This window comes from Bactrocera tryoni, chromosome 5 (assembly GCF_016617805.1).
Source record: "Bactrocera tryoni isolate S06 chromosome 5, CSIRO_BtryS06_freeze2, whole genome shotgun sequence".
Taxonomy (NCBI): Eukaryota; Metazoa; Arthropoda; class Insecta; order Diptera; family Tephritidae; genus Bactrocera; species Bactrocera tryoni.
Genome location: NC_052503.1, coordinates 35,660,642 through 35,686,836, shown reverse-complemented (window position 1 = coordinate 35,686,836; position 26,195 = coordinate 35,660,642). Strand labels below are relative to the sequence as shown.

Sequence of the window (26,195 nt, the reverse complement as noted above, 5' to 3'; positions counted from 1 at the left end):
TTTTACTGCTAATGCTTATATGTAGTGTGATGTTTAATTATTTTTGTTTTATAAATATACATACTCATGTCTGGGACTTTGATGAAGTTGTTGTGGCGTTAACTAAAACCATCGTATAATACATTTGTATGTATAATATTAAAGTTTTTCTTATAACCAATTTTTTTGTGAGAATTTTTCTCTAAATTTAAAAAGATAACACAATGCAACCATTTTCCGATCAAAAAGCTGTCATCTTGCATGCCTATAGAAACTCAACCCCAGACTCCGCTTGACATTTCGCCATGGATACAGCTCAGGTGTGCCTTTGTTTGCATCTTATCATGACATTTGCTTTTTAAATTCGCTTTCTAACCTTAAATGGCATAGCTTTTCAGTTTACTTAGACCCTTAAACCAGGAAAAGTGTCATCGAAAAATTAAAAATATGTCGAAAAAAATTATATACATAAGCATCAATATTCTCTCCTCTCGCTTTTTCGCGGCTAATTGAAAAAATATTACACTCGTTTAAATCAATTTCGCAATTTTGTTTACATTTAATTTTTTTACGAGTATTTCTTCTCAGTTGTACTTTTTTAATTTTGCTTTATTTTGATATTTTTGTATCCTTTAGCGATTAAAAGCAATTTCATTCATTGCATTCTCGTGTTATATCTCCACATATATACACTTCACTATAATTTTATACTAATTTTGATCAAATTGTTTGCATACTGTTATTTTGAACTGAAGACGACGTTCCAGAATTTTGTCCGAAAAGGCACATATTTGTATTAACTTTTCACCTGATCATATCAATGATCCTATATACATATGCATGAAGAACTAACTTATCACTTGACTCTATAAATTATTAATGTTTTTGAAAATTTCTTTTTAATTATGTTTAACGGTTATTTTCTTCACATAAAACCTATTGTACAAACTTATTTCAATAGCCGTTACAACGTATGCCACTGTAAGTACTGTTCATACGCCCATAGGTGTAACCTCTGCCATCGTATGCGGAGCCGTAACCTGATCGCAAATTCAAAGGCATTTGATAAGGCGACGAGGGCGAGCTGCTGGCCGATCTGGCAGCACCATATTCGAAAGGCATCACATAAGGATTGAGGGCGTTGCGGCCGTACATCCACATATCGCGGTGGTTACTGTTAGCACTAATGGGGTATGGGTACGACTGGCCTCGGTGGTACGGGTGTGCGGGATGGAGTGGCGGATGTGGGTAGTGGGGATACAGTCGTTGATGAAGCGATTGGTAGCTGTTATTATCAGCATATCTTCGATTAAGATACTCTTGTTGTGCATATTGTTGTTGTTGCTGCTTGTATTGTTGTAACTGATTAAGTTCATGCTGTTCCTGATCCTCTTTAATTTGTAATTGGTATTGCTGCTGCTGTTGTTGGTGTTGGTGAGATTGCTGCCATGGTTCCTCGACATCTAAAGGCTCGTAGTTGTCAGTGAAGCTGTGGCAGTCTGGCGGACTCAATAAAAATGTCTCGAAAAAACGACCGATTTCAGTGGAGCCAAAGGCTTGTTGGAAGCCAGGCAGCGGAGTCATATCCTGTTTAAAGACAGATTTTTGAATATTCATAGAAAAATAACATAATACATTAAATTATTTTGCGATTTTAGAATAAATAATGATCTTAAAGTAAATACCATGTTTTTGAAAATTCGAACATTACAATCTCTTACGAGTATAAACAGAGAAGCCCTGAGCATACTACCTACCCTCTTCTCTTTCGTACTGTCGCTCGCATCACCTCCCACATCCTTTTGCCACTTTCCCGAAATAGGGTTCAATTTCCGTTTCGATTTTCTGTTTGGTATGAGGTCACATTCCATAATGCGATTTTTGTTCGTGCGTATTGACGCAGCAGCTGCTGCTGCCGCCGCCGCAACTGCAGCCGCTGCCGCTGCAGCAGCCGCTGACGTCGGTGCTTTTAATTGCGTCGTTGGTGGTGGCACATAGGCATATGGATTCATGTTTGCGATGCTGGTTGTTCGACAATAATCGATTGGTGAATTTTGCGGTGGAGCTGGTGGCACGGGCGGAGACGGTAGTTCTTGTTCTTGCAAGGTAGTAGGCTCCAAATGTGGTTGACTTTGTGGTGTGGTCGGTAGCGGGGCGCGTTTGTTATTATTACTGGCAGCGGTGCCTTCAACAATTTCTCCTACGGCGTGGTGCTTGTTAGTTTGCTGTTGGTGGGGAGGCTGCTCCTTACCTTCTTTAGGTTCACTTTTAATTTCTATATTTCTGGAAATTCGCTGAAAGTGGAGCGGTAGATAATATTAGTACATTTGGATAAACATAATATTAGATTAGGACTTTAAGGAGTTACATGGGTTTACAGGTTTCAAAAAATCGAATTTCTTTTTTATGTCTTATTAAATTCTACAACACCTCTAGAGTATTGTCCTAAATTTTCAAGTTGATCTGAGTAATAGTTTCTGAGATACAGTCTTGGAAACTTTTGCGCTCGAGGCTAGCTAAATCCGATCTTCACGAAATTTTACACAGGTCTTTGAGATATAATAATTAAAGGCTTGAACGAAGAATTTTTTTCGATTTAAATTCGCTTCCGCAGCCGCCTTACAGCCCAGATGTGGTCCCCCGGACGTTTTTTGTTTCCTTGCCTAAAAAGGCCGATGAAAGGCAAGCATTTTGAGACGACAGAAGAGATCCAAGCAGCATTTACCCCTCAAGGATATTCCGGAAAATCCCTTGAGTGATGCCTTCAATGCTTTGAAATCGCGCTAGCAGCGCTGCATTGATGCAGAAAGAAACTATTTTGATAGTTTTTAAGGACTTGTAACAATTGGTTCAATAAATTTTTTTAAAACGATTCAGTCATATTACTTTCCGGGCAAACCCTGTATAAAAAATTGTATCTTTTGTATCACTATTAATGTAATGGATAATTCAAAAGCAGGGCCTTCAAATTAATTTACTTCCGCTTGATTATTTTTTTTCTTTGCACTATACCCTGTATTATGGCTTTTATAAGCGGTGTCCATCTAAATTTATTCTCTCACCTACTCATTTCCCTATGTACTCGTACATACATATAAGTCTCTCTTATATTTTTTCTAGTCTCTTGCGTTTTTAACTCTCTTTTATATATTTTGCACACCGTTACCTAGTAGAATGTGTCTGGGCGAAATTGCACGCCGCCTTTTTGCCAGTACTCATTGACCTCATGCAATTATGGGCGCGGGTTGGTAAAGTACGTAAACACTACCGGTCGATACAGCTCTGCTGGAGAGCCCTAACGTGACAATGATTTTTCATGTTTGGCTTTGGCTCTGCCTAGAAAAATACATTCTTCGTTTTTCTCCTGGTTGATAAATATGCTCCCAAAGTTAAATGCATCAGAACATGTTCTTATACGTATTAAATATGTAAAGACATTCAGTATCATCCGTGGATGTAATCTATGAAGTTAGGAGCACTGAAATTGTTCCAAAATTAAAGGGAACCTAACATCAGGATATCAATAGAAAAAATATTTTCATAGGTATTACTTGAGATCTTTCCAGCTCCTTTTTATTTATCATTATATTAAAATTTGTTAAGTGGAGTCAACAAAATTCGACTCTTTCACTAGAGTGTTAATTGGTCAGAATATTTTGTGATATTATTCCTCGCCGTTTTTCTGGGAGGGTTGCTTTAAATATCTATTTTCACAGGGTCTTATGCATTTATGCTTTTATGAAACTCAACATCATTGTAAATATCCGTATGTGTTATATATATTGTATATTTTCCGAACTCTTACCTCCTGTCCATTTAAAGCTAACTCATGAAGGGATTCTTTTGTGCGAGTGGCATTTGGAGGTTCCTCTCCATTATTTTGAGTTTCAGTTGAATCAAATTGTAACGATTTAGCCGCTACCGAAAGTTTGGTCGATTTGTCTGTTTCCTCAGTTTTGTCATCTGTAAAGATTACACAAAAAAGTATGTTATTATTAATACGGTCTACATTGATCGGATTGATAGGGTAGGGATTTCACTTGAGAGATTTTCATGTGCTGCTTTTAGATGATATGCCTACGAACAAATAATCATTTCTTTACTTGACAACGGTTAGAATTGAAATTTACCTTTACTCCACGCATAATTAAAGAAAATAGTCCCATGTAGTTGGATCTTTATTACCAAAAAGCATGAAATATTCCATTTTAAAGTCGTTTTATACGAATTCAACATTCGTTATTATGCGACAGGGGACACTTTATTGGAAGCGCAAAATTTTCATCAAACATTACATTGCACATATGGAACAAATTATGCTACAAAATGCGCGGCATATACTTGTATAATCAATTTATCCAAAAGTATGTGTGCGAAGTAAGCTTTTCAAAGTTGTATCGTATGCCTCTCGTTCTATAGGGTTGATATGGAAAATGAGTATTATGAATGCAATGTATATAAAAAAACCAATTCTATACAACTTCTCACTTTTCTTTTTACTACTCATTCGTCACAGAAAATTTCCATTGAGCTGAAGAAGAGCACTGCCTAACTTGTTGCACAAAACGTGTGCCAGTCTTGTTTATTTCATTAACATCTTCTTATGGATTTCCCTTTAGTAAACCTCCCTGCTATTGTGTGGGATAATGAGTATTTAAGAAACATTAAGAGAAAACAAATTTAAGAGCGCCTACGTTATGCTATACTTTAAAAAGAGCTTTATATGTGGGAAAATATGTCTAAAGTAGGTGTGTGTAGTACGTAGGTACCGCTCAATGCTGAAATGCACTTGGACCAGGCAAAAAATAAAACCTGCATTAATACACCCTCCCTTGAGTGGCGAAAAGGCACACACCACTACGCTAAAAGTATGGTGCGCTCACTGAAAAAAACGACGTTGTAAATCAATAAAAAATTAAAATTTTTTTTTTTTTTTGGAATTTCAAGATGTAGCGTATTTTCCAAGACAAAATATTATAGTAGCAGACGGTGAGGAAGTCGCTGTACAGTGGTTATAAGACGATAGGGTCGAGACTAGAATCACTCACAGTTTTTAGCAAAATATTGGATTATGTTGGTATGATTTTGATATTTATTATAAACCTATATACATCTAGGAGGTGCCATGTGTAGAAGACCACGCAAATTAGGAAAGTTCTCTAAGCGCCATTTTCAGGGGAATGGTCAGAAATGATTCTTTTACATATGGCTCAAGCAGCTCACGACTTTCGGTCTTGACCAAGTGTCCTCTGAATAGCCAAAAATATCCGTTTGAAGTCAAACTAAAGTGAGCAAGCGAATCAGCCTTCTACAGTGTTGTGCGCCGGGTTTGAACACAACGGCCTCGGATGGGTTGTTTTAAACTTGCTTATAACCATATAAGCGGTGTCTACGCCAAAAAAAAGAGGAAGATATGCGCCTATTTGTATATACGAAAATATTTCCAATATAAGCCAGACGAACGGACACGCGCACCATCTAGTGTTGGTATAAATTCAGATGGACTCCAATTTTGTTTGGCCATTACATCGCTGAAAAGCCAAAAAGTGCGCAAAACTGATAACTTTTCACGTATACTATATATATGTATGATGTATGTGTATTAGGGTGTGCGTTATTTTCCAAGTAGACTTCGGTTTTTTGAAAATGCCGCCTAAAGTTTCAGTTTTTGCTTGAAAAATAAGTATCCAAAGCAAGCAAGCTCTTTATTTTAGTTTTTAATATTTTAAATTAAGCAAGTTATTCTACAACCTTGAAAAAGCGCTGGTCTAATACAAAATTTTCTGCTCTACTAAAAAGGTTTGTTTAGATTGATCTTTTTTTATAAAAACATTCCTTTAAATGTTATATCGTAAGAACAAGGTATCATCAAAAAAATCGAAATTGAGTTTTTTATTGTTAACGATTCACTACATCATATTATATACATATATGTAGCATAAAATTTCCAACTTACGCTATCTAATATAACCAAAATATAACCATTTATTAACCAAAATATATAACCACTTTATAACCAAAACTCAAATTAGAGGTTTCTATTATTTCGTTTTTCCTTCACCTGTAAACTTATGAAAAGTGTTGTTACGTTATTTTGCATTTTAGGTGACGATATGGCGAAAAATTTATACATCAAATGATCTGTGCATTCATACCAGATATTCCTACGTTTTTTGTGTTGCTCATACGACATGGTGTACTACATTCATAGTACATTTGATGCATCTCTTTAACGGCGTATAACTTTTAAAGGAATATTTTTATGAAAAAATTATTCAAAACTTTTTTGTAGAGCGAAAAATGTTGTTATGGAATATCACTTTTTCAAAGTTTTTATTTTTTTAAATTTATTTTTTTTGGCGATAAAAAATAACCTTGCAACCTAATTTTTATGGTAAGAACTGAAATTTCATAGGGTGCTTTGCAAAACAACAACCAACTTAGTTAATAACAGACACCCTAATATATGTATATATACATATATACATACGTATACAGCTGTACATACATGTTGTGTATAAGTATGCTTGTGCACATGTAAGTTCAAGCATCAACATTCTGCAAATATTGATTAACTCTCACAGCAGTTGCTGCAAAGCCACAGCGAGCGAAGTGGCGTTGGTGGCAACATCTCTGATAAACGCTCAGATGAATGAGTGTTTGTGGCAATGAATGCCTATTTAACTGGGCGGGATTTATGCCTATGTGTGTGTATATAGATAGCTATCGCGATTTGTACTTACTCAGTGAAGGCAAACAAGCGTTTTAAAAGATTCCCCACAGTGTAGACGTAATGTCACTTTCTTCCTGTGGACTGGGTTCCTTTAGTCATTTGAGGCATTAGTAGATTGTAGACAACTACGCTCGTCTTGTTTTATGACAGGATATCATTATCGCCAACACCAACAATGTTGCCATCACAACCACCAACTGAGCAGGTCGAATGATTCACCAAGATTTTTTCCTTAACTAATTTCTTATACTTATCTTAACGCATAGACTTATATACAATACATATATTGGAAGTCAAAGATTGAGGCACAATAAGTAAAGTGAAGTTTTTCTTTTTATGGAACTAGAAAAATGTTAACCAAAAATATTACAGACATGTAACATATATACATTGGACTCCACGATAGTGGTCATTTGGCTTTGGACAGTAAGCAATAGCTTTTGCCGCCAAAGTAACGGTTTTTCTTTTTGCTAAGGTTTCATTCTCTTATGTATGTAAAAATGTGTGCAAAATGTGGGCAAAAGAAATTCAATGCTAACACTGTCATCGGTAGCATTTACATACATACTCACGGGTATGTACAATTAGGCAAAAGAGCGAGCCACAGTATGGCAACAAAATTATTTCAGCGTAAGACTATGTTGCAAAGTGCTTTTAAAAATGCCATTCCTTTCATATTTCTGTCTCTACACTTTTCTGTCATCGATTTTGTCGCCATACGCAGCCACCAACACAGCCCCCAAACGCTTTGTTCCCTTCCGATATACTGAATAGACTTCGCGTTTGACAAGCTTCCCGTAAAGAAGTTCCTAAAAGTTCATTTACATGGCGTGATGACATTAAGCCAAATCGCCGCCTTTGCGTGTGTTTCTCCTTCCTTCATTTGAGTCGCTCGCACGTGCACCTGTCGGTGAATGGGCTGTCTTACTGTCAATATGGACGTTTGCCATCGCTCAAAGTAAATAGAACTTGCCACATTGCGATATCGACTTTTACATACATACAAGTATATGCATATGTATGGACATAATGTCGACGCATTCAACAGACCGTCGCAGAGTTCAAAGCTGTTTATCGATTAACACACAGGAAACGATCAGCAAAGCTACTACGTGTGCAGATGTTAAGTGGAGAGTAACACTGCAAGTTCTACTTAGAAACTCGTTTTGTTTTCAAAACAAGGAGGATTGGTATAACAAGAATTGTGTGCATTTAAAAAAAAAAATATTGAAATATTTATACTATGTATATATGTAGATATTTTTTTACAAAATAGCCATTTTCAAGTAATTTTTCTTTAATACATCAAGATATTTTTTACACAATATTCCAATTTGGAGATTTCTCGACTAGTTTTAGGCTATTCGAACAACTTTTTAAATACGAATCGGTTCAGCATGGGTTAGGTTACACTGACGGTCTGTCACGACATACATAGACCTCTAGGTCCTTTGTAAAGCCAGATGTAGGTTCATTGTTAATAAATACTAAAGTTAATGTCGTGCAAAACCTGAACGTTTCTTGGGACCTTTAATAGCGACTTGACATCTTATTCTGATACTTCATCCAGCCCCTCGAACTATGAAGCTTCTAGATATCTAATCCGAGTTTTAGTTCAGGCCAGATCAAAGCTGAGCAGGTATTCATGCGTCTCACACTCTCTCTTGCACTTTCTACATGTATCCTCGTTAATAATGGCCACACGTAGAAAGCTTTTTTCAGCTCCTTTGCATATGATATTGATGTCCCAAAAGGAATTCTATCTCACCCTGAATTATCCGACAGATTGAAAAGCACCGAGCGAAAGATTCCGACCATTTTTGAGCTGTCTGGTGCTTCGCGTGCCTCTGCGAAGTCCACCTAAAAGAGGACTTGATTGGTACAAATTGTTCAAAGAGGGTCGAAAACTTGTTGACGACGAACCACGTCCAGGATGGCCACCAACATCAACTGATGATCAACACGTCAATAAAATATAGGAATTGGTGCTTGAGAATCGACGACTAACAGTCAGAGATCTTACTCGCCCCATTGGAACATCGGAAGAGTCAGTGAAAACCATTTTGAAACATCATTTGGGCCTTAGAAAAGTGAAAGCACGATTGGTTTCAAAATCCCTAAATTTTTCCGAAACACAGCATCGCGTTAACGGATGTGAAGCAATGCTTTCCGATTATCAGGATGTCACGATCGTATTATTACTAGCGATGAGTCTTGGATCTATACTTACGACCCAGGACAGATAAATCGGCTAAATATAGTGGCAAAGGTGGGCTGAAGACGAAAAAACCATAAAAGCAGGTCGAAAATCAAAGTTATGTTGACAGTTTTCTTCAATTATCGAGGAGTGGTGCACTCCGAATCGGTCAAACTGTCAACAAAGATACTATTTGAGTGTTAGGTGTCGTTTGTGCTATTCGTAAACAGAGGCCAGAAAAATGGGCCGAAAGCTTTTGTCCCGATCGAGGGCAGCTAGGAACACAATTCCCCAAAGCTGCCCCAGACTTTGGCTCCTTTAAGGGTTGTTTAAAGCAGTCGTCTCTAGAGGAACCCCGCTGATCTTGGAAAACTACGCAACACAGGGCATACCACAAAGTTACTTTAGTTTTGATGCTGGATAGACCAAAAAGCTTCTAATTCGAGACAAAAGGGAACTTAATAATATTGTAGGGGTCATAACAGAGCATCAAACCTTAAAATCACACCTTCAAAAAATTGAAAAAGTGGATGCGGTGCGATGCAGGTCATGGGCGGGGGGGCGTATTTTTTGATGTAACGCTGGAAAATTATTTTAGCGAATGCCAAGTCTTCTTTCGAATGAGGTGGGATATATTACAAGCCACTCAATGCTCTCACTTAAGAGGAAGCTGTGTTGGTAAAAATTAGATATTTTACCGAAGTTACTGCGTTGCTTGATAAAGCTTACTTTGGTTACCACCCGAGAGCGCAATGGGACTGCCTGCGGTCCGCCGCTCCGGCGCCTTTCTTTTCAACCAATACAAATTTCGAAATAAGTAAGGTATCAATGACTAAATGATATACCCTAAATGATGTTAAATCTGCTATAAGTGTTTTCCTTGCTTAATATAATCACTCACCACTTTGTTTCCTTTCCTCATTAAAGAACTTTCGGTCTATGTCTGGTTCTTTCGTCTTGACTGAGTTTTTCTCATTTATCCTATCAGGCACTCCATGCCCCACATTAATATCACTTTCAACGATTTCCTGATTGCATTTTAAAAATTCATTTTCGCTGAGAGACGCACAAGCTGTAATCTCTTCTTTTTCTCTGCCGAAATCTTCGAAATCCTTAATATCCGCGCATTGGTATGACACTCCCGAGGATGAGCCCACCGACATTGGATATTCACCGTTGTAAACTGGTGTACTTTGTGTGCTATCGCTGCGGGCGCGAGTACTACAGCTGCTAATGCTGATACCACTATCCGTGCCGGTGGCGCTTATTAATGGCGGTGAAGTGGTCAAGCATTCGCTACTAGACGTTTGTCGCGGTGTGAATGCACCGTTACTATTGCTAATTGAAAGAGACGTACCAGCTTGAAGTTGCTTTTCCTCATGGCTATCTTGTGCGTCTTCACCCACTGTTGGCAACTCGGAAGAAGTGCAGGAAGCAGAATGTATTTGCAATCCAGGCAATCGCTGAGCTGGTGGTACGCTCTGCTGAGATTTTAATGTGTTTGCAGTATGTAAATCCTCGTTGGATAATGTTTGGGCGCGAGTAGGCGAACTGACGGACTGCCGGTACTGGTGTTTTAACTGTGAATAAGTATTGCAGTCAGCTGACGCAGGCCGAGACACGCTTCGTGCGATCTGCGTGGCACCTGGAGATGGTGGCGATATTGGAGTTGCAGGTGGAGACCTGCTGCTATGTAAATGCATCAACAAATTCGGCGTTTCGCCCGTTGCTTGCCTGTATGTTGGTTGTGTCGTGTTGAGGGCGTCAGCGTAGTGTCGCATTTGCGATTCATTGCCCCCAAATGCGGTTTGGTGATGCGGCAGTTGTGCTTGCGGTGACGGTTGCTGCTGTTGCCGTAAATGTGGTTGCAGTTGCGGTTGGGTGTGTGGCGCCGACGCATATGGTTGTGTCAATACAGAACGCTGCTGTTGCAATGTCATGGCGTTTGGTTGATAGGCCTCACTGCGGGGCGGGTAATGCAAAACGCTGGATGGTATCAACTGCTGGCCAGCAGGTGTATACATGCCACGCAATGAATGCTGCGACAGACTATGCGGATAGGGAAAGTATCGTGCTCGATTACTATAAATACTCGAAACTGGTCCACTGGACACATTATGATTGGGGCCATCACCAATTAGCCTACTGTTGAAAGTGTTATTATAATGAAGATGTTGTTGTTGTTGTTGGTGATACTGTAACTGCTCAGCAGAGTAATGTTGTTGGTGAATTGCTTGCCGTGAGGCGTTGAATTGTGCGGCATCGCCAAAATTCCCATAGCCAGAGGCATATGCTTGTGGCTGCGGTGACGGCACACTGGCCGGATACCTCATATTGGAAGCCTGTGGCTCTGGATATTCCTTAGTCAAACTTTGTCTTTGGAGCGTTGTTGGGAAGTTCATAGTTGAGGCTCGGTTTCTCAGTTACATATACTAATAAATTTGTTGATCAGCGCCTGTGATGTGAATGTTTGCGGTGCTAGCATAAACATATTTCCCTACTCTGAATATGAGATTTTCCAACTGATCCCCGTGGAAGCTAAACAATAATCAATCTGAGCACTCATTTTTCACAGATTTTCAGCAAATGTTTATAATTAGTAGACTTTTTCTGTATTGTTCCAATTTTTCGTTTGTTCTTTATTCATATTTAAGTGTAATCAGTGCTGTCTTTATATTATCTCATCTGGGTAATTTCACCTTTTGCACATAAAGCTACTACACCAACCCTAGCTTTGTGTCCTTCTTTTTCGCTCTGCTTCGTGTATGTGTGACGTTTACATTCTTGAGTTGCATACGAAAACTTTGCTTGCCTCTTTCCTCCGCACCTCTATCTGCCATTACGCACCTCCCGCTGGTATCACAGTTCCATCACTGTTCTTTTTGTCTGTAGAGTTTTTCATTTGGCGCTATTCGCACAATGTTTGGTTGCTTCAATTTTCTTGTATGGTCTTTTGTTTGCTTGCATTCATGAACAAAGGAGAAACTCTCCCAACTAGAAGTCGCTTTTTTCGTAGTGAAATTGACCATTGTACTCTTTTATACTCTATTCACTCCCATTCATACCAGTTCAGTGACGTTGCCGTTTAATTCCATTGACTTTCGTGATATCAAGTGAGTTTTTCAAAGTTTTGATTACAAATGGTTTTCTTTGTGCATATTTGAAAAGTTTTTTCCTGGAAAATAAAGAGAAAAAATATTGTTCATAAAAATGTATGTAATATGCGTATATATAATATATTAAAGGATATGTAATAGAGCTGGTAAAACAAATTTAAAGTGAAATAAAAACAAGATAAAACTAAAATTCCACCTACATCGAAGATTTAATACCCTTCACTTGTGCAGTTTTTTTATCTTTATTTTAATCGGTCAGTTTGTATGGCAGCATGGTGGACCGATAATTTCTTCAGATATTTTACTTTACCATTGGACAATAAGTTTTTCATACAGGCACTGGATTTGGATTGACCAGTTTGTAAACTGTTATATGCTATAGGCTCCGATAGAAAAATTTGTTGGGTGAATGTACCAATGCCTTGCTATCTTGTCTAATAAAAATTTTTCCTTACAAAGACTTAATTTTGAGCGGTCAGTTTGTATATCAGCGATAGTGATCTGATCTAAACATTTTTTTCCGAAAATTGCCCACAATGCAATAACCCACTTCCAATTTCGAGAAGATATCTCGTTAAATATAAGCGTTATCCATACAATGACTTGATTTTGATTATTCAGTTTGTATGACTGCTATATGCTAAGTTCGATATCAGTGAAACCCACAAAGGAACAGTTTATTGGTAAGAAAAGGATGTGTGCAAAATTTCAGATCAATGTCTCAAAATCTGAGGGACTGGTTAGTGTATATATGGACAGACCTTTTCTGCCTTCTGCTTCATTTTTACCATAGAAATAGCAAGATCTTAGTAAATATTTTAATTCCGAATGTACCATTTATCATGAAAAGAAAGCTAAAAGTGTCTCCTTAGTAAAAAATAGTTAGAAGACTTCCCGCAAACCCCATTTATGTAGACGCCGCAACATGTTGTTTACAAAAAGCATAACTTATACTATACATATCATAACTTGGGTGATCCAAGTTTTTCAAGAGCCTTTTTTGACAGATAAGGTGTGGGTCTCCTGAAGCTGTCATGTTATTTTTGTCCAGTATTCTTTGGCATATCATTATGGAAAGACTTACGCCTGAACAACGTTTACAAGTATTTCAACTTTATTACAAAAATTCATGTTCTGTAAAGAATGTGTTTCCCGCACTTCGCTCAACTTATGGTCAACATAATCGACCTACCGACCATACTATTCGCAACACCATCACCCATCTTTAGATCCAGCATTCATTCAGTATAATATTCGATCGAATAGACCACATACAACACGCAGTGAAGAAAATATAGCAATCGTAGCTGAGCGTGTACACGAAGACCGTTGAGAGTCGATTCGGTGCTGTTCGCAGCAACTCGGACAGACATGGAACGACTTTGCTCATTTTACGTCGAGAGCTTAATTGAAAGCGTACAAAAGGCAGCTTGTTCAAGAACTGAAACCGCTCAACCTTCCCAAGCGACATCGCTCTGGCTCTTGAAAAGTTGCAGAAAACCCGACGTTTTCGTCCAAATTTTGTTCAGCGGAGAAGACCACTTCCGGCTCAGTGGGTAACTAAACAAGCAAAATTTTCACGACGAAGAGCAAGCTGAAGAGATTCAAGAGCTGCTATTTTATCAAAAAAAAAGCAACGGTTTGGTTTGTGGTTTGTGTAATCAACGGTCCATATTTCTTCAAAAATGATGGCGATGACAATGTAATCGTCAATGACGACGAATGATAACCGTCTGTTTGTTGCTTAAAATTGCAGGTCGTGATATCGGCGACATTTGGTTTTAACAAGACGTCGCCACTTCCCTCACATCCCATCAACCAATGGATTTAGTGAGCGAACACTTCGGGGAGCATCTAATTTAACGTTTTGGGACGGTCGATTAACCACCAGGATCGTGTTACATATATTTCACCGTTAGACTTTTTCCTGTGGGGATATGTAAAGGCTAAGGTCTGTGTTTGAGGCCTTGGAGCAAAACATCACGCGTGTTATACCCCAGTTACTGGGGTCTGACTCGAACGAGTCTTCCAAAATTTGACTTAACGGATGGACCATCTGAGACGTTGCTGCGGCCAACATTTTAATTTAAAGTTGCCGAGTTTTTTCTTAAAAAAAAATTAGGGAACCTCGAAATGGATCACCCTTTAATATTATTAATCTGCTACCATTTTTTAATGATTCATGAAGTTCAATAATAGTAAACAAGAAGAAGGAAGAGTGCCGAAAAAGTCAATAAAAACTAATAAGATAACTAAGAGATATTAATACATATATACATCTGTACATACGTATGTGTGTATGGATAAGTAAACGTGAATGAAATTCTTTTTAAGAGTAAATAGAGAAACCATGAAGAGAATTCATTGGGACAGCTTTCAAACAAAAATATAATTGCAAACTCCATAACTTGTAATAAATTACGCGGTTGTATACATCATTGACTTACACCTAAACATGACTAGGCGGATGATGAAGATTGATTCTTCAAGCAACACCGCTACCAAATGAGCACCCTGGACCTGATATTGTAGACCTCGCAAATAATCGGTTAGCCTTTGCAATTTTCGCGTATGTTCTTGTGATGTGCGTAGATATACACATACTTTGCTGCTACTTTGTGAAAGGACGATAAACAATTGTGTGTACTCCTAGTTGCTGTCGTTTCAACCAGCTGTCGGCACGCCATAGTTGCTAACAATGTCGCTGGTGCATCATAAAACGAACAGCGGAACAGCAGCGACGGAAATTAATCAATAAACACCACACTTTACAAGAACGCAAAAAATCAAACAAGCGAAATAGAGAAACATGACTAAAGCAAAATGTATAAAAGCATGCAAGCAAATTGGACTAGATACATGGTGAACAAGGATGGCCTGGAAGTAAATAGTGTGTAATCATATACAAAACCTAAAAGCATGCTAATCGGGAAACATAAATAATATATACTTAAACCTTGCAGTAAAATCAAGTAGTAAGAACTACTCTTTACTAACTACTTTAGTGTGAATGACAGGACAAGTATCAGCCTGTCTCAGACTATCGTTTTCCATGCAAGTAAAAGGTTTTTACTTGCTGAAGCCCTAAGAGATTCGTTTAGAAAAATGTCAGTCTTATGAATTGTCGAATATTTTCTAATTTTTTATGGTTCAAGTTTATTGGTTTTACTAGAAAAATAACAAATAAAAAAATAAAAAATAAATTAAAGACTTGGATGTAGGATTTTTTTCAATTACAACTATTTCAAAACAAAAAAGTTGCGAAATTTTAGTTTTTGCTAAAAATGTCTGCCAAAAATCCAATTTTCTGGTTTTTCCCCATTCTCAAGTTCTAAGTTAAGGTTTTAAATAATACACGTATTTTTCACTTTCGGTGTTTCTGTAAAGAGTTATCTTGACAACGCGGGCGCATCCTATTACCGAGGGGTCACCGGCAATGGCGTCACAATGGCCGAGTTTAAAATATTTTTTTTCAAAAATTTCAGAATTTCTTTGTTAATAGTGTATGTATGTTTGTAACAATAAAAAATTCTAATAAAATATTCTAACTTTTATATGAGAAAAAAATTGTTGAAAAAAGGCTGTTTTACCCGCGGAAGCCCATGTACCTTAAATAAATAGTGAATTTTTGCATATTTTCTAAAGATTTTGTCCTTTACGATTTCGTTTGGGATCTCTAAAAAATGCATTAGGGTGGTTAAAAAAAAATCGAAGATTTGAAAGATAATAATCAGTAATTTCTATATATGTATAACTATAAGTTTTCCGATTTATAATGATTTTTTTTTTTTTTTTGAGTTATAAAATTCATAAGGCAAAATAGGCCTTAAGATAATCAAACTTCAAACGTTAAAATCTTTTAAACCGTTCTTCTTCTTCTCTACTGGCTAAGACAATGCTTACACAGTTTAGACCGAGTTAAGAACGGTCGTTTCTTCTTTTCGCTATTTGGCGCCAATTCGAGATACCAAAAGCAGCTAAGTCTTTTTCCACCTGATCTCTCCAATGGAGTGGAGATACTTTTCTTCCTTTGCTTCCACCGGTGGGTACTGCGTTGATTAGTCTCAGAGCTGGAGTGTTCTCTTGCATCGCTTGATTCGCTAAATTATGCAATGTCGTCGTATATTTTGTACAGTTCATCGTTTTATCGACTGCGGTATTCGTCTTTGCCAATGCGCAAAGGGCCATTAATCTTCCGCAGAACCTTTCACTCAAACACTCCTTAGGCCGACTCTTCAGATGGTGTCATTGTCCATACCTCCGTACCATATAGAAGAACGGGAATGATGAGAGACTTGTAGGGTTTAGTCTTTGTTCGTCGAAAGAGGACTTTACTTTTCAATTGTCTACTCAGTTTAAAGTAGCACCGATTGGCAAGAGTGATCCTGCGTTGGATTTCAAGGCTGAAAGCGGTTAGTTTTACGAAAAAAGCGTACAACCCTTTTTTGTAGAGCATTTAATCTAAAAAATTTATAAAACGAGCTAGTTTTTCAAGTAGTTCGACGCGAGATACGAATTCTTCTAATAGATATGACAAAAACATAGAAAACTGTAAGCCGGAGGACCTGCACGCCTTGGTTCTCATGCTTGGAAAGACATTCTTAGAGGCGAAATTTTTTACGACCCACCCTAATATGCTTATATACTTTCTGACAGGTTTGCTGCTTTTATATGCTGCGTTTGTACATATGTATAAATGTATCAAAAGTTCTCAAATTGCAACAACAAAAAGAAATACACTAACAACATTTCCTTATGCTCACTTTTTCTAGGCGAGTGAGCCTTTGCTTTTATTGAGTTATATACAACACGAGTTTGTTCGTATATTAGATTCTGCGGTTCCATATGGTCGCCTTTTTCACCAATCAGCACATTTTGGAAAAATCGGGGCAAAATGTGTTCAATCAAATTAAGTCACTAAGTAAGATGTTAGTCAGGTTTTCTGACGCATTAAATGCTGATTAAAGGTAATTCTAAATTAACTGACAAACTTACTATGGATGCATATTTTTGGTTTTCAGTACTTCCTGCCAATCTGTAATAGTGTGTATCGCCATATATGTAACTAATTTAGAATTTGGCGCGTTCTGCCTGCCTCAATTGGGTAAGTCAACGTAGGCTTTGTCAACAACTTTTCTATTCGTTGAAGTCATCAGTCAAGATTTAGCGTTGCATTGCTATAAAATGAGCTAGTGTGGGACTTCTCAACAACGCTGGCACCATATGCTTAAGTAGTCCAGACTTACAACAACATATATGTACTTTGCACACACACGCACAAGTGTACATATGTACAACCATATAAAAGCGCAATTTTTTCGCGGTTAAATTCACCGATAAAAGGGTGTTGTCCACTTAGGTGTTACAAGCTGTTGGTTGTATACACTCTAAACTCTATATGCTGTATATATATGTATATGTACATATGTATATTAATGTGCTTTAATTCATTTACAACATAAACCCCCAATGGCATATTTAGTGCTAGGAGGTGTCATTTATATGAACTTTATGCAGTCTGAGGGTGTGAAGTACGGATTTTTGGGAAGAAATACAAATTTCCAGCAAAGCTAACGGTGGCTAATAGATTTTTGCATACCTCTGTTTATATGTTGAACGGTACTCTGGCGGTCTTTATTTCTGCTGTATATTTATGCAGGCACAACGTCCGATTTTCACTTTGCACAACATTTGAAATTTTTAAAATTTTTACTCATTGCAATACGTTTGTAGATTTTCAAAAACATAACCGTTACATTATCAAATTTTATATATATACAAGTATAGCTATGCGCACGTGCACATACAAGTTAATGTAGGGATCGATGTAATTCTATAGACCCGAAATCTCTGCAACCCTTTACTGCCTTCAGCAGACACCTAAGTAATTTTCGAACAGCTCCTCTTTGGGGTCGTAAAAAAGTTAGAGCACCAAGAAAATGCCGTGTATCTTCCACCACCCACACTTATGCACGCACACACACACAGAATAGAGCCCGTTTGTGACTAACACCTACCACATAGTCGATTAAGCAAGCAAAAGCACAATTTGTGCGTTTCGTATGCGAAAAGTTTGCGACCGTTGTTTTCAAAAGTGCGACGAAGACTGACTCGCAGCTCGTTGGCCCGGCTAAGTGATTGTGCTGGTGGCGGCCGCATTCTCTGTAAGTACACCATGCCATCAGTATGCCGTGTATATGGATATTGGGTAGCGCACCCTAAATGCAGGCATCGAATGCATACCGTGGCTCCAATCGGGCACACCGTTGCGCACGAATCAGCTATTCGTCATGCGTGGACGAGAATTCAGCTACATTCATATACATACATGGGTAACAAATGTACCCTATAAAGCCATGCGAAAATGCTAAGGACCTCCAATCGAATTTTCGTTTTGCACTGTGGTCTAATTTCATTTTTTAGCCAACAAAATTATCAAAATTCTTTTGTGTTTGTATGTGTCTGGCACTTTATGAGTGTTCAAAACAAATAGAAACAGTCGAAAAAATAAATGTTCAAGGTTAAGGAGCAAAACAAATGGGTCAGGTAGTGGACGAGGGCAAGATGAAATATCTCCTGTTATCAAACAAACTGTCGTCGCACTCGCGATTTGGCTCCCACGTCACTGTTGAAGTCGTAGATGATTTCGTCTATCTTGGAACGTCCATCAGGACCAACAACAACGTCAGTCTCGAAATCCAACGCAAAATAACTTTTGCCAACTGGTGCTACTTCGGACTAAGTAGGCAATTGAGAAGTAAAGTCCTCTCTCGATGAACAAAGACCAGACTCTATAAGTCACTCATTATTCCCCTCCTGCCATATCGTGCAGAGCCATGGACGATGACAACATTTGATGCGTCGACGTTACGAGCTGCCGAGATAAAGGTCCTGTGGAAGATTTATGCTCCTTTTAAAATTGGCAACGGCGAGTATCGCATTCGATGGAAGGACAAGCTATATGAGATATACGACGACATTGACATAGTTCATCGAAGTAAGAGACAGCGGTTACGCTGACTAGGTCATGTCGTCCGAATGAATGAAAACACTCCAACTTTGAAAGTACTCGACGCAGTACACGCCGGCAGAAGCAGAGGAAGACTTGCACTCCGTTGGAAAGACCAGGTGGAGAAGGACCTGGTCACACTTGGAATCTCCAATTGGCACCAAACTGCGAAAAGAAAGAACGACTGGCGCGCTATAACCGCGTAAACGGTGTCTACGTCAATAAAGAATAAGAAAAAGAATTGGATGCAATCAAATTATTTCTTTTCTGGAGTCTAAGTGTGGGGTGATGCCCGCTCTGGTAGTACATCTACTTCACAGTTGCCAGGAAACTCGCTGTATCCTAGAACCCATTACTGGTTTATCCTGAATTAAGAAGTGGGTACCACATATCAAGGCATTCTTTCACTATCTTTGACGAAACCCTATGAGACTTTAGTGATTTCAAAGCCGCTTGACTATGTATATAAATTAATAGCACATTCTATGTCAGAAGAAGGTAAACCTTCTTCATGCTAATTGCTGTAATCTCCGTTTGAAAGATTTTGTTGTCTAATTTTGCTGGAAAGACACCAACTCCAACTCGGGTAACTAGTTTGGATTCATTCGTATAGATATTGAAATCGCTGTAGACTGCCTAAATAAAGTAATTTTCATACATATATAGCGATATAACAACAAATCGAGGAGGTTATTGGCTCTATATCTGGGTTTAAAAAGCGGTGGATCCTAATTTATGTAACTTTTCCTTTTCGTTTAATTAATTTTGAGTTGTTTAGTGACGATATTTTGCATGAAACGATCCACTGTGCTATGTAGCCGACCGTGCAAAAAACTTGCACCAACATTCTGACCCGGATTGTGTGTTTCGCATGTTCGGAGCGAAGCCACCGATGATGGCCACGAACGGCTAACGATTTGCAAACGCTCAAATATAAACAAGCCAACGGGTTGGAGGCTGGATGACAACACCGGACTTTACGCACCCAATACATACATACATACATACATACATCTGTAAATAAAAGAAATGAGGCTATAGGAATAAAAGAGATTTCGCGCGTTAAGAGAGCGAAAAGCAATAACTTTTAAGAGATAATACTTAGGAGGAAAAACGTGCTGATTTCATTATTGTATATGCTCACCACCAATTTTCGTAACATTCTATGTTACAATTGGGCACAATAACAATAAGCGGAAGTGGAAAATAAAGACGAAGATAAGCAAAAGAAAATGTAAACCAAAACAGAGAGCAAACAGCTTTTTATGGGGGTTGAAAAATTTTAAATCAAAGCAACAAAAAAATGCCAAAGAAAGAGTTTACTGTTATTTTTTTTATATGTCGATATATTGAATAAGTATGGAAGGTCTAAGTTCGGGTGTAACCGAACAATTTGTATTCTTGCAATTTGGAAAAATCAGAGCCATGGAAATCCCTTTAGGTGAGAAAACAAGACCTTTCCTTACTTGCTCAAGCTGAGTTTTAGGTTTTAGGGGAGACAAGTTTCAAGGAGAAAGGATTTCCACGTGTTCCTTGGCTATAAAGGTAAATAGTTGGTCGACCATTTAGCTAAAGAAGCGGCTACAACGAAGCCGGTACCACCAGAGTCTTTTTTCTCAGTCGGTCCACGTAAAATTAAAGAAGAGCTCTGGAAAAAAGAAAGGATTAGTATGTGTAATTTGCACAAATTTGGTATCTACTAAACAGATCACTGTCGGTTCTGTGACCTTGCGGCAGTGACACCAGAGAATATAACCCCTTCAAGCACCAGCATTCGCAAGAAGGAGGAGTTAGATTAACGGAACGATGTAACCACCCAGAGAACTTGTCACACTTAGTTGAACTATTTAACTTCCTGCAATTGTAACTGGATTAAATGAAGTTATATGCTAAAATGACTGATGTAGACTACAGGTCACAGTGCCGTTCCCATGACAGTTGGGTCGAAGTAACCGGAACGGACCCGGATTTTTAGCCGACCAAGGACTATCAAATCGACACCAATCCTTAAAATTTCTTCTGGTATGTTTTCAGCCACTATATCAACAACAACATGTACTAGCGCAATCCTGAATATTGAACAAATCTAATCTATTGGAAATACAATATGTTAAAACTGTATTCTGCACTAAATCAAATCCCAGCTCGCAGGAATATAACTGTACGTGTTCCGCTCAATTTTGGGTTATATAATATATAAAATAGCTCAATAGCAAACGAGGCTATACTATATTCCTCAATTATTCCTTGCGATAGGACTTTACCAAAAGTAAACATTACTTATACGCACTGTTCTACAAATAATTTAACACTGCCATACATACATATGACCGACATTTTTGATATATGATATTTTTTACCAAAAATAACGGTAAAACTCCGAGATATATTGAAGCTCAAAGAGAATTTTTGCTCATAATAATGTGCCCTTGTGGCAAAAACCGATAAAATTGGATTAGGGAAATATTAATAGCCTCAGTATACCTAATATAAAGATATTCGAATTTTTAATTTGTTAGTAACTTTAACTTTATTGCTTATTAATTAATATTTTTTTAACAATTGAAGTAATGAAAACTTTAAATATACTACGTCCTTTTATAAAATTGTTTAAGATTACGAAAACAAAAATATATTTTTACATACATATATATTACTACGTACGAGATTTAACGTAGTACAATAATATAGCGTGTAATATAGTTGTAAATAGCCGTGGGCACTTGGGCACTATTAACCAAACCAATGTGCACCCATGCAGTCTCTAGTCCATTCTGTTTGACAAATCCAGCACCATTCGAAACCGCAGCCGGCCCGCGTGCATACCATATGCATACAACCGCCATCTCGTTCAGTCGGCGTTCGACATTTTGGACATGGCTTAGTCATGACTTTTATCGTCACTTTGCTTGCTTCGTCCCAACGAGCCTCGGCTGCGCGCTATAAAAAAATATCATTGTGCATCAAATAAGCTGTTTTCTTAGCAATGTACACATACATTTGGATCGACAGAGTATTCACAAGATCCGCTTGCGTTGGTGCTTGTACCCTCTGGTAAACAGTCTCCTAAATGATATCCTTGCAAACAATTGCGACAGAAGACGTACTTAAGTAAAAATATAAATAAATTAACAAAAGATTAAAATCGTTTGATAATTCAATAATGCAACTTACGCCACACCCATTCTGGCAGGTTACTTTTTTACACTCTGGTTCCACTAATAACCCCATGCCACAGCCAGGTTGCGGACACAATACACCGCCAGCCTGCAATACGTATTCTTCCGTTGCAAAACGCTGATATCTGGCATATTCTTCTCTCGACAAAAGCTTAAAATGATGAATCTCCTCTATGAAGGAGTTTTCGCAACCCGCTGGGCATGGTAAGGTATACCCAATATCGGGATGTGGCATAAATTGCCGCTCGGACAGTCGTGAACGACAATATTGCTCAAAACACTCTAGGCAGGTAACATGTTTCGATTCACAGGGGAAGACAAGAACAGTTTCACTAAATATACGACCTTATTCACAACTTATATAACAACGCATAAATATATATTAATACATACCTAATTTCTGTACATGCTAAACAAGGTACGTCCTTAATATTAATTTTAATTAAGTTTAAAGGAGCAGCGAAATCTTTCTCTCCACCAGAGACATGCTCACCACATTTAAAATAAAATTCAGTATATGGCGGATCTCCCGTTTCGTTATCAAAGCACGCAATTTCTTGGCTTTCACAATGACCAGTTATGCGTCGAGGTTTCAAAACATCGTCCCAACATTCTGGATCTCGATGCACCGTAAATGCGCCTCCTTTACAAAGCGAACAGCGAACACGCAATTTTCCCTTACAAAGCTTATTACATTGGGCACAATGCACAAAAAAGTGAGCTTTTGTACGTTGCCGATCTGCAATTTATGATTATATAGGTTTACATATCGACTCTATTTATTTATTTACCTTCTTCAGTAATATTTATGCGTTCTTCGCTCAGCAGTTGTAAATCTACTAATGTTTCGCATAAAGGTTTAGATGGTTCTTCTGGCGGGGAAGGTGTTGCTCTGCCAGTAGATGTAGATATGTTCATAATATCTTGCGGTTCTTCCTCCATTACAGTGGATTGTAGCCGTTGTCGTTGCGGTTGAGGACGACTCCGTATCGCGTGTAATATACTTTGTTGGCCCAAATCACATTCCTGAAAATAACTAGGCCAATATTTTAAAATGAGATTATAAAGTGCTAGTGTATTTACCTGTATGGTTGTTGCATCACTCAATTCTTTACCAGCGAAGATGATTTTCACTTCTTCGGGTTGCAAACCTAATTGCGGTGCAACGATTTCCTTAACATTTTTTATGTCCCATTGTGGTTCTAAATTCACAGATAACGTTCTACCAGTGTTGGTTTTAATATAAATACTTAAACTGTTTGTAATGGTTTTCTGGCCAAACGATAAAAGCGCAAGCATTTTTTGTATAAAACTTTGTATGAGTTGAATTAGAAAACTCATTTCAACTTCATCGAGTTAATTTGGATAGTTGTCTAATTTGAGAATCGCACTTCAGCATAGATTTTTGCAAAAAAAAATGTACATCATATGATTGTCAAATTTGTTCACAGCTGAAAACTCAGCTGACTTTGTATACAGAGTGTCTCAATAGGTATTATTATTATTATCATTAGTGATTACCGTTATTTGGCACAGATTATTATTATTATTTAAGGAATCTCTATATTCTTCAAAGAAATTGGTCAGATTAGAACACTATAGCTTATACCTGCCATTAGATATGACAGGTCTTGGTGTCTTCATGCAATTTCACAAGAATTATTATTCAAAGCATCGCTACAATCTGCGAACATTTTGTGTAGATCTGACCAGTTTAGTTTAGGGTTTCCATTTAAACTGGCCATTCGAAATCGATATAAAGATCTTTTTACACCAATTATTATAAATATTATTATTATAACAAGTATTTTCTTGTTCAAATTGAACTAAGCACATACAATCATTTACAAGCCAACAAGTCGAAAGACTCGTACATTCCATTTCGATCCTTTAAATGCAAAACAAATATTTTTAATTAATTAAAATTTATTTGCTTAAAATAAATGTTTACATTTTTTTAATCATAATTTTTAAGTATATCGTTAATTAAACTACATTTTTACTAATTAGTTATTTTATTTTAGTTTTTTTCCATTTTCTTTCCAAAGTTTCATAGATATTAATTCAGAGCATTGAAAGAAACAGTAGCAACAAAATGATAATGCAAGATAATTCGCAAAACCATTCCCGTATGCGTTCATTATTAAAAATACGCCCATTTCGGGGCTACCTATAAAGAAAACGTTTGCAAAGGCAGCCACTATGAAAACTTGGCTAAAAACAATGGCTTGAAAACGTTGTGACATTTGTTGACCCACATTTTGTTCGATGCAACTTTTATAAAATGTCGAACGCATAGCGTGCTTCAATAACTTCTCCAATATCAGACACCAGAAATTCATAACAGTCCATATAAGAATATCAGTCTGACAACCATGCCACATGAAAACAAATGCAAAGGTGAGCACCGTCGACACGAATTTAGAATAATTTGCATTAACTAATGGGTGGTAAATGTAATCAAATAAAAATTCGTAAAGTCCTTGATCGAAATGTTTCCACATATTTGAATAATAATGAACATGACCTATACATTGTGGCTTACTTGGAGGATACATCCCATCGTAACGGGAAAAAGCGATTCCCAAGCCATATTTTACAAGATACGTCATGAAAAAGAACAAACCTAAGAAATATCCAATTGCATGACGTCCGAAAGGTGACCTCACAAGTTTTGCTTTGTCTGTTTCTACAGCCATATAATGTACAAACAAGTAACGCATTCCAAGCTCTAAAACAAGCCACCAGAATAAAATGCGCACTATTTCAATAGTAAAATATTTTACTTCATTAAATAATGCATGTGCGTCCTTTTTTTTTAATATCACAATGTATCGTTTATAGTCCAAAAATGGACCATTTACAAGCGTAGGGAAATATAATGTATATCCTAGATAGTGCGACACCGTGGACAATTCTAAAAGGTCTTCCTTTTTAAATTTTGAGTCGGCCCAAAAGTGCGCAAAACTACAACAACGTAACAAAGTCCAAAATAATATTACACTAAATACATAAAAAATATCTTGGTCGTCTGAAAACTTGCCGATATTTAATGCTAAAATATTAAGTACTGCTACCCATAAGGCTGTTGCGAACCATATCAATTTTCTATTGCCAATATATGACACTAAATAAAAAATTAAAAGCATTGTGCCAAGAAATACGTTCATTATGAATGGAAGCGTGCTCAACAGAGATAGATTTGATACACATGCGAATGCAAGCCCGATATTATTCGGATTAAAAAGAAACCTCGAGCCGGTTGCAATTACGGCATGTATGAGGTACCAATACCAGTTCGATCGGACATAATTATTGAATATGTCCAACTCGTAGTTAAAGGGGTCACGCGTATATCCTGAACGTTTTTGTAATATTTCACGTAAGTCAATCAGAATCCATAGTCCGTATATGAGGTAGGCAAAATATACTCCAAAATAAAGGCACAATTCGCGTTTGTAGAAGTGATATCTCTGCATTTTCGCCACTTTCTCCTTTGACTCGTACGCCATTATTCTTGTTTTATTCTTAAAATGTATAATACTGTTTGTACTTGTGCACTTGGATTATTTGTTTACATTCTTTCCGATATAATAAGCAAGCTCACCAGCATCTATTTTACAATTGTAAATACCGGTACTTCTACAATCATCAGGTGTTTTTGACAATCAACTCTTCCATCACATATAATGAGCGTGTCCACTCGGCATATTAGAAGCGAAGTACAGCAAACCAGCGCATTATGCGGTGTCGATCGAGAAATAACTTCACCTTTTCTATCTTCAGTAATCATGTTTGTCTTAAAATAGTATTTAAATTTATATATAATAATTAAAGTAGTTTATCTAAAAAACTTAACTTAATACAGAAGATGTTATCACAACACAATAATTATATTAGAATTTTTAAAAATTGTGCCAATATTGCCAATCAACATTGAGGTGAGTTTTTTTTACTCTATGGTAATAAAGAAGAAAACATC

At 37.4% G+C, this 26,195-nt stretch overlaps 3 protein-coding genes across 4 annotated transcripts; all 3 read right to left on the bottom strand.

Moving 5' to 3' along the window:
- Positions 1-729: 729 nt before the first annotated feature.
- Positions 730-11,338, bottom strand: LOC120777803 (myb-like protein Q). Its single transcript, XM_040109336.1, is given in 4 exon segments — positions 730-1,566; positions 1,737-2,273; positions 3,785-3,942; positions 9,811-11,338. Coding segments are annotated over 4 exon segments (2,856 nt in total). The 3' UTR covers positions 730-933.
- Positions 11,339-21,631: 10,293 nt separating this feature from the next.
- On the bottom strand, positions 21,632-23,603 carry LOC120778774 (E3 ubiquitin-protein ligase parkin). Of its 2 annotated transcripts, none has more exons than XM_040110753.1 (6): positions 23,297-23,603; positions 23,005-23,239; positions 22,607-22,952; positions 22,209-22,545; positions 22,033-22,140; positions 21,632-21,974 (listed from the first exon to the last, which is right to left on the bottom strand). In XM_040110753.1, exons 1-6 carry the CDS (start codon positions 23,552-23,554, stop codon positions 21,768-21,770), a joined length of 1,491 nt encoding a protein of 496 aa, XP_039966687.1. In that variant the 5' UTR covers positions 23,555-23,603; the 3' UTR covers positions 21,632-21,767. The 2 variants fall into 2 exon arrangements, with proteins under 2 accessions (XP_039966687.1, XP_039966689.1); XM_040110755.1 differs by having other exon boundaries at positions 23,005-23,249; positions 23,297-23,413.
- A 595-nt stretch (positions 23,604-24,198) lies between these two features.
- Positions 24,199-25,819, bottom strand: LOC120778905 (protein-cysteine N-palmitoyltransferase Rasp). Its single transcript, XM_040110950.1, has one exon. It carries the CDS (start codon positions 25,723-25,725, stop codon positions 24,229-24,231), a length of 1,497 nt encoding a protein of 498 aa, XP_039966884.1. The 5' UTR covers positions 25,726-25,819; the 3' UTR covers positions 24,199-24,228.
- Positions 25,820-26,195: the final 376 nt, after the last annotated feature.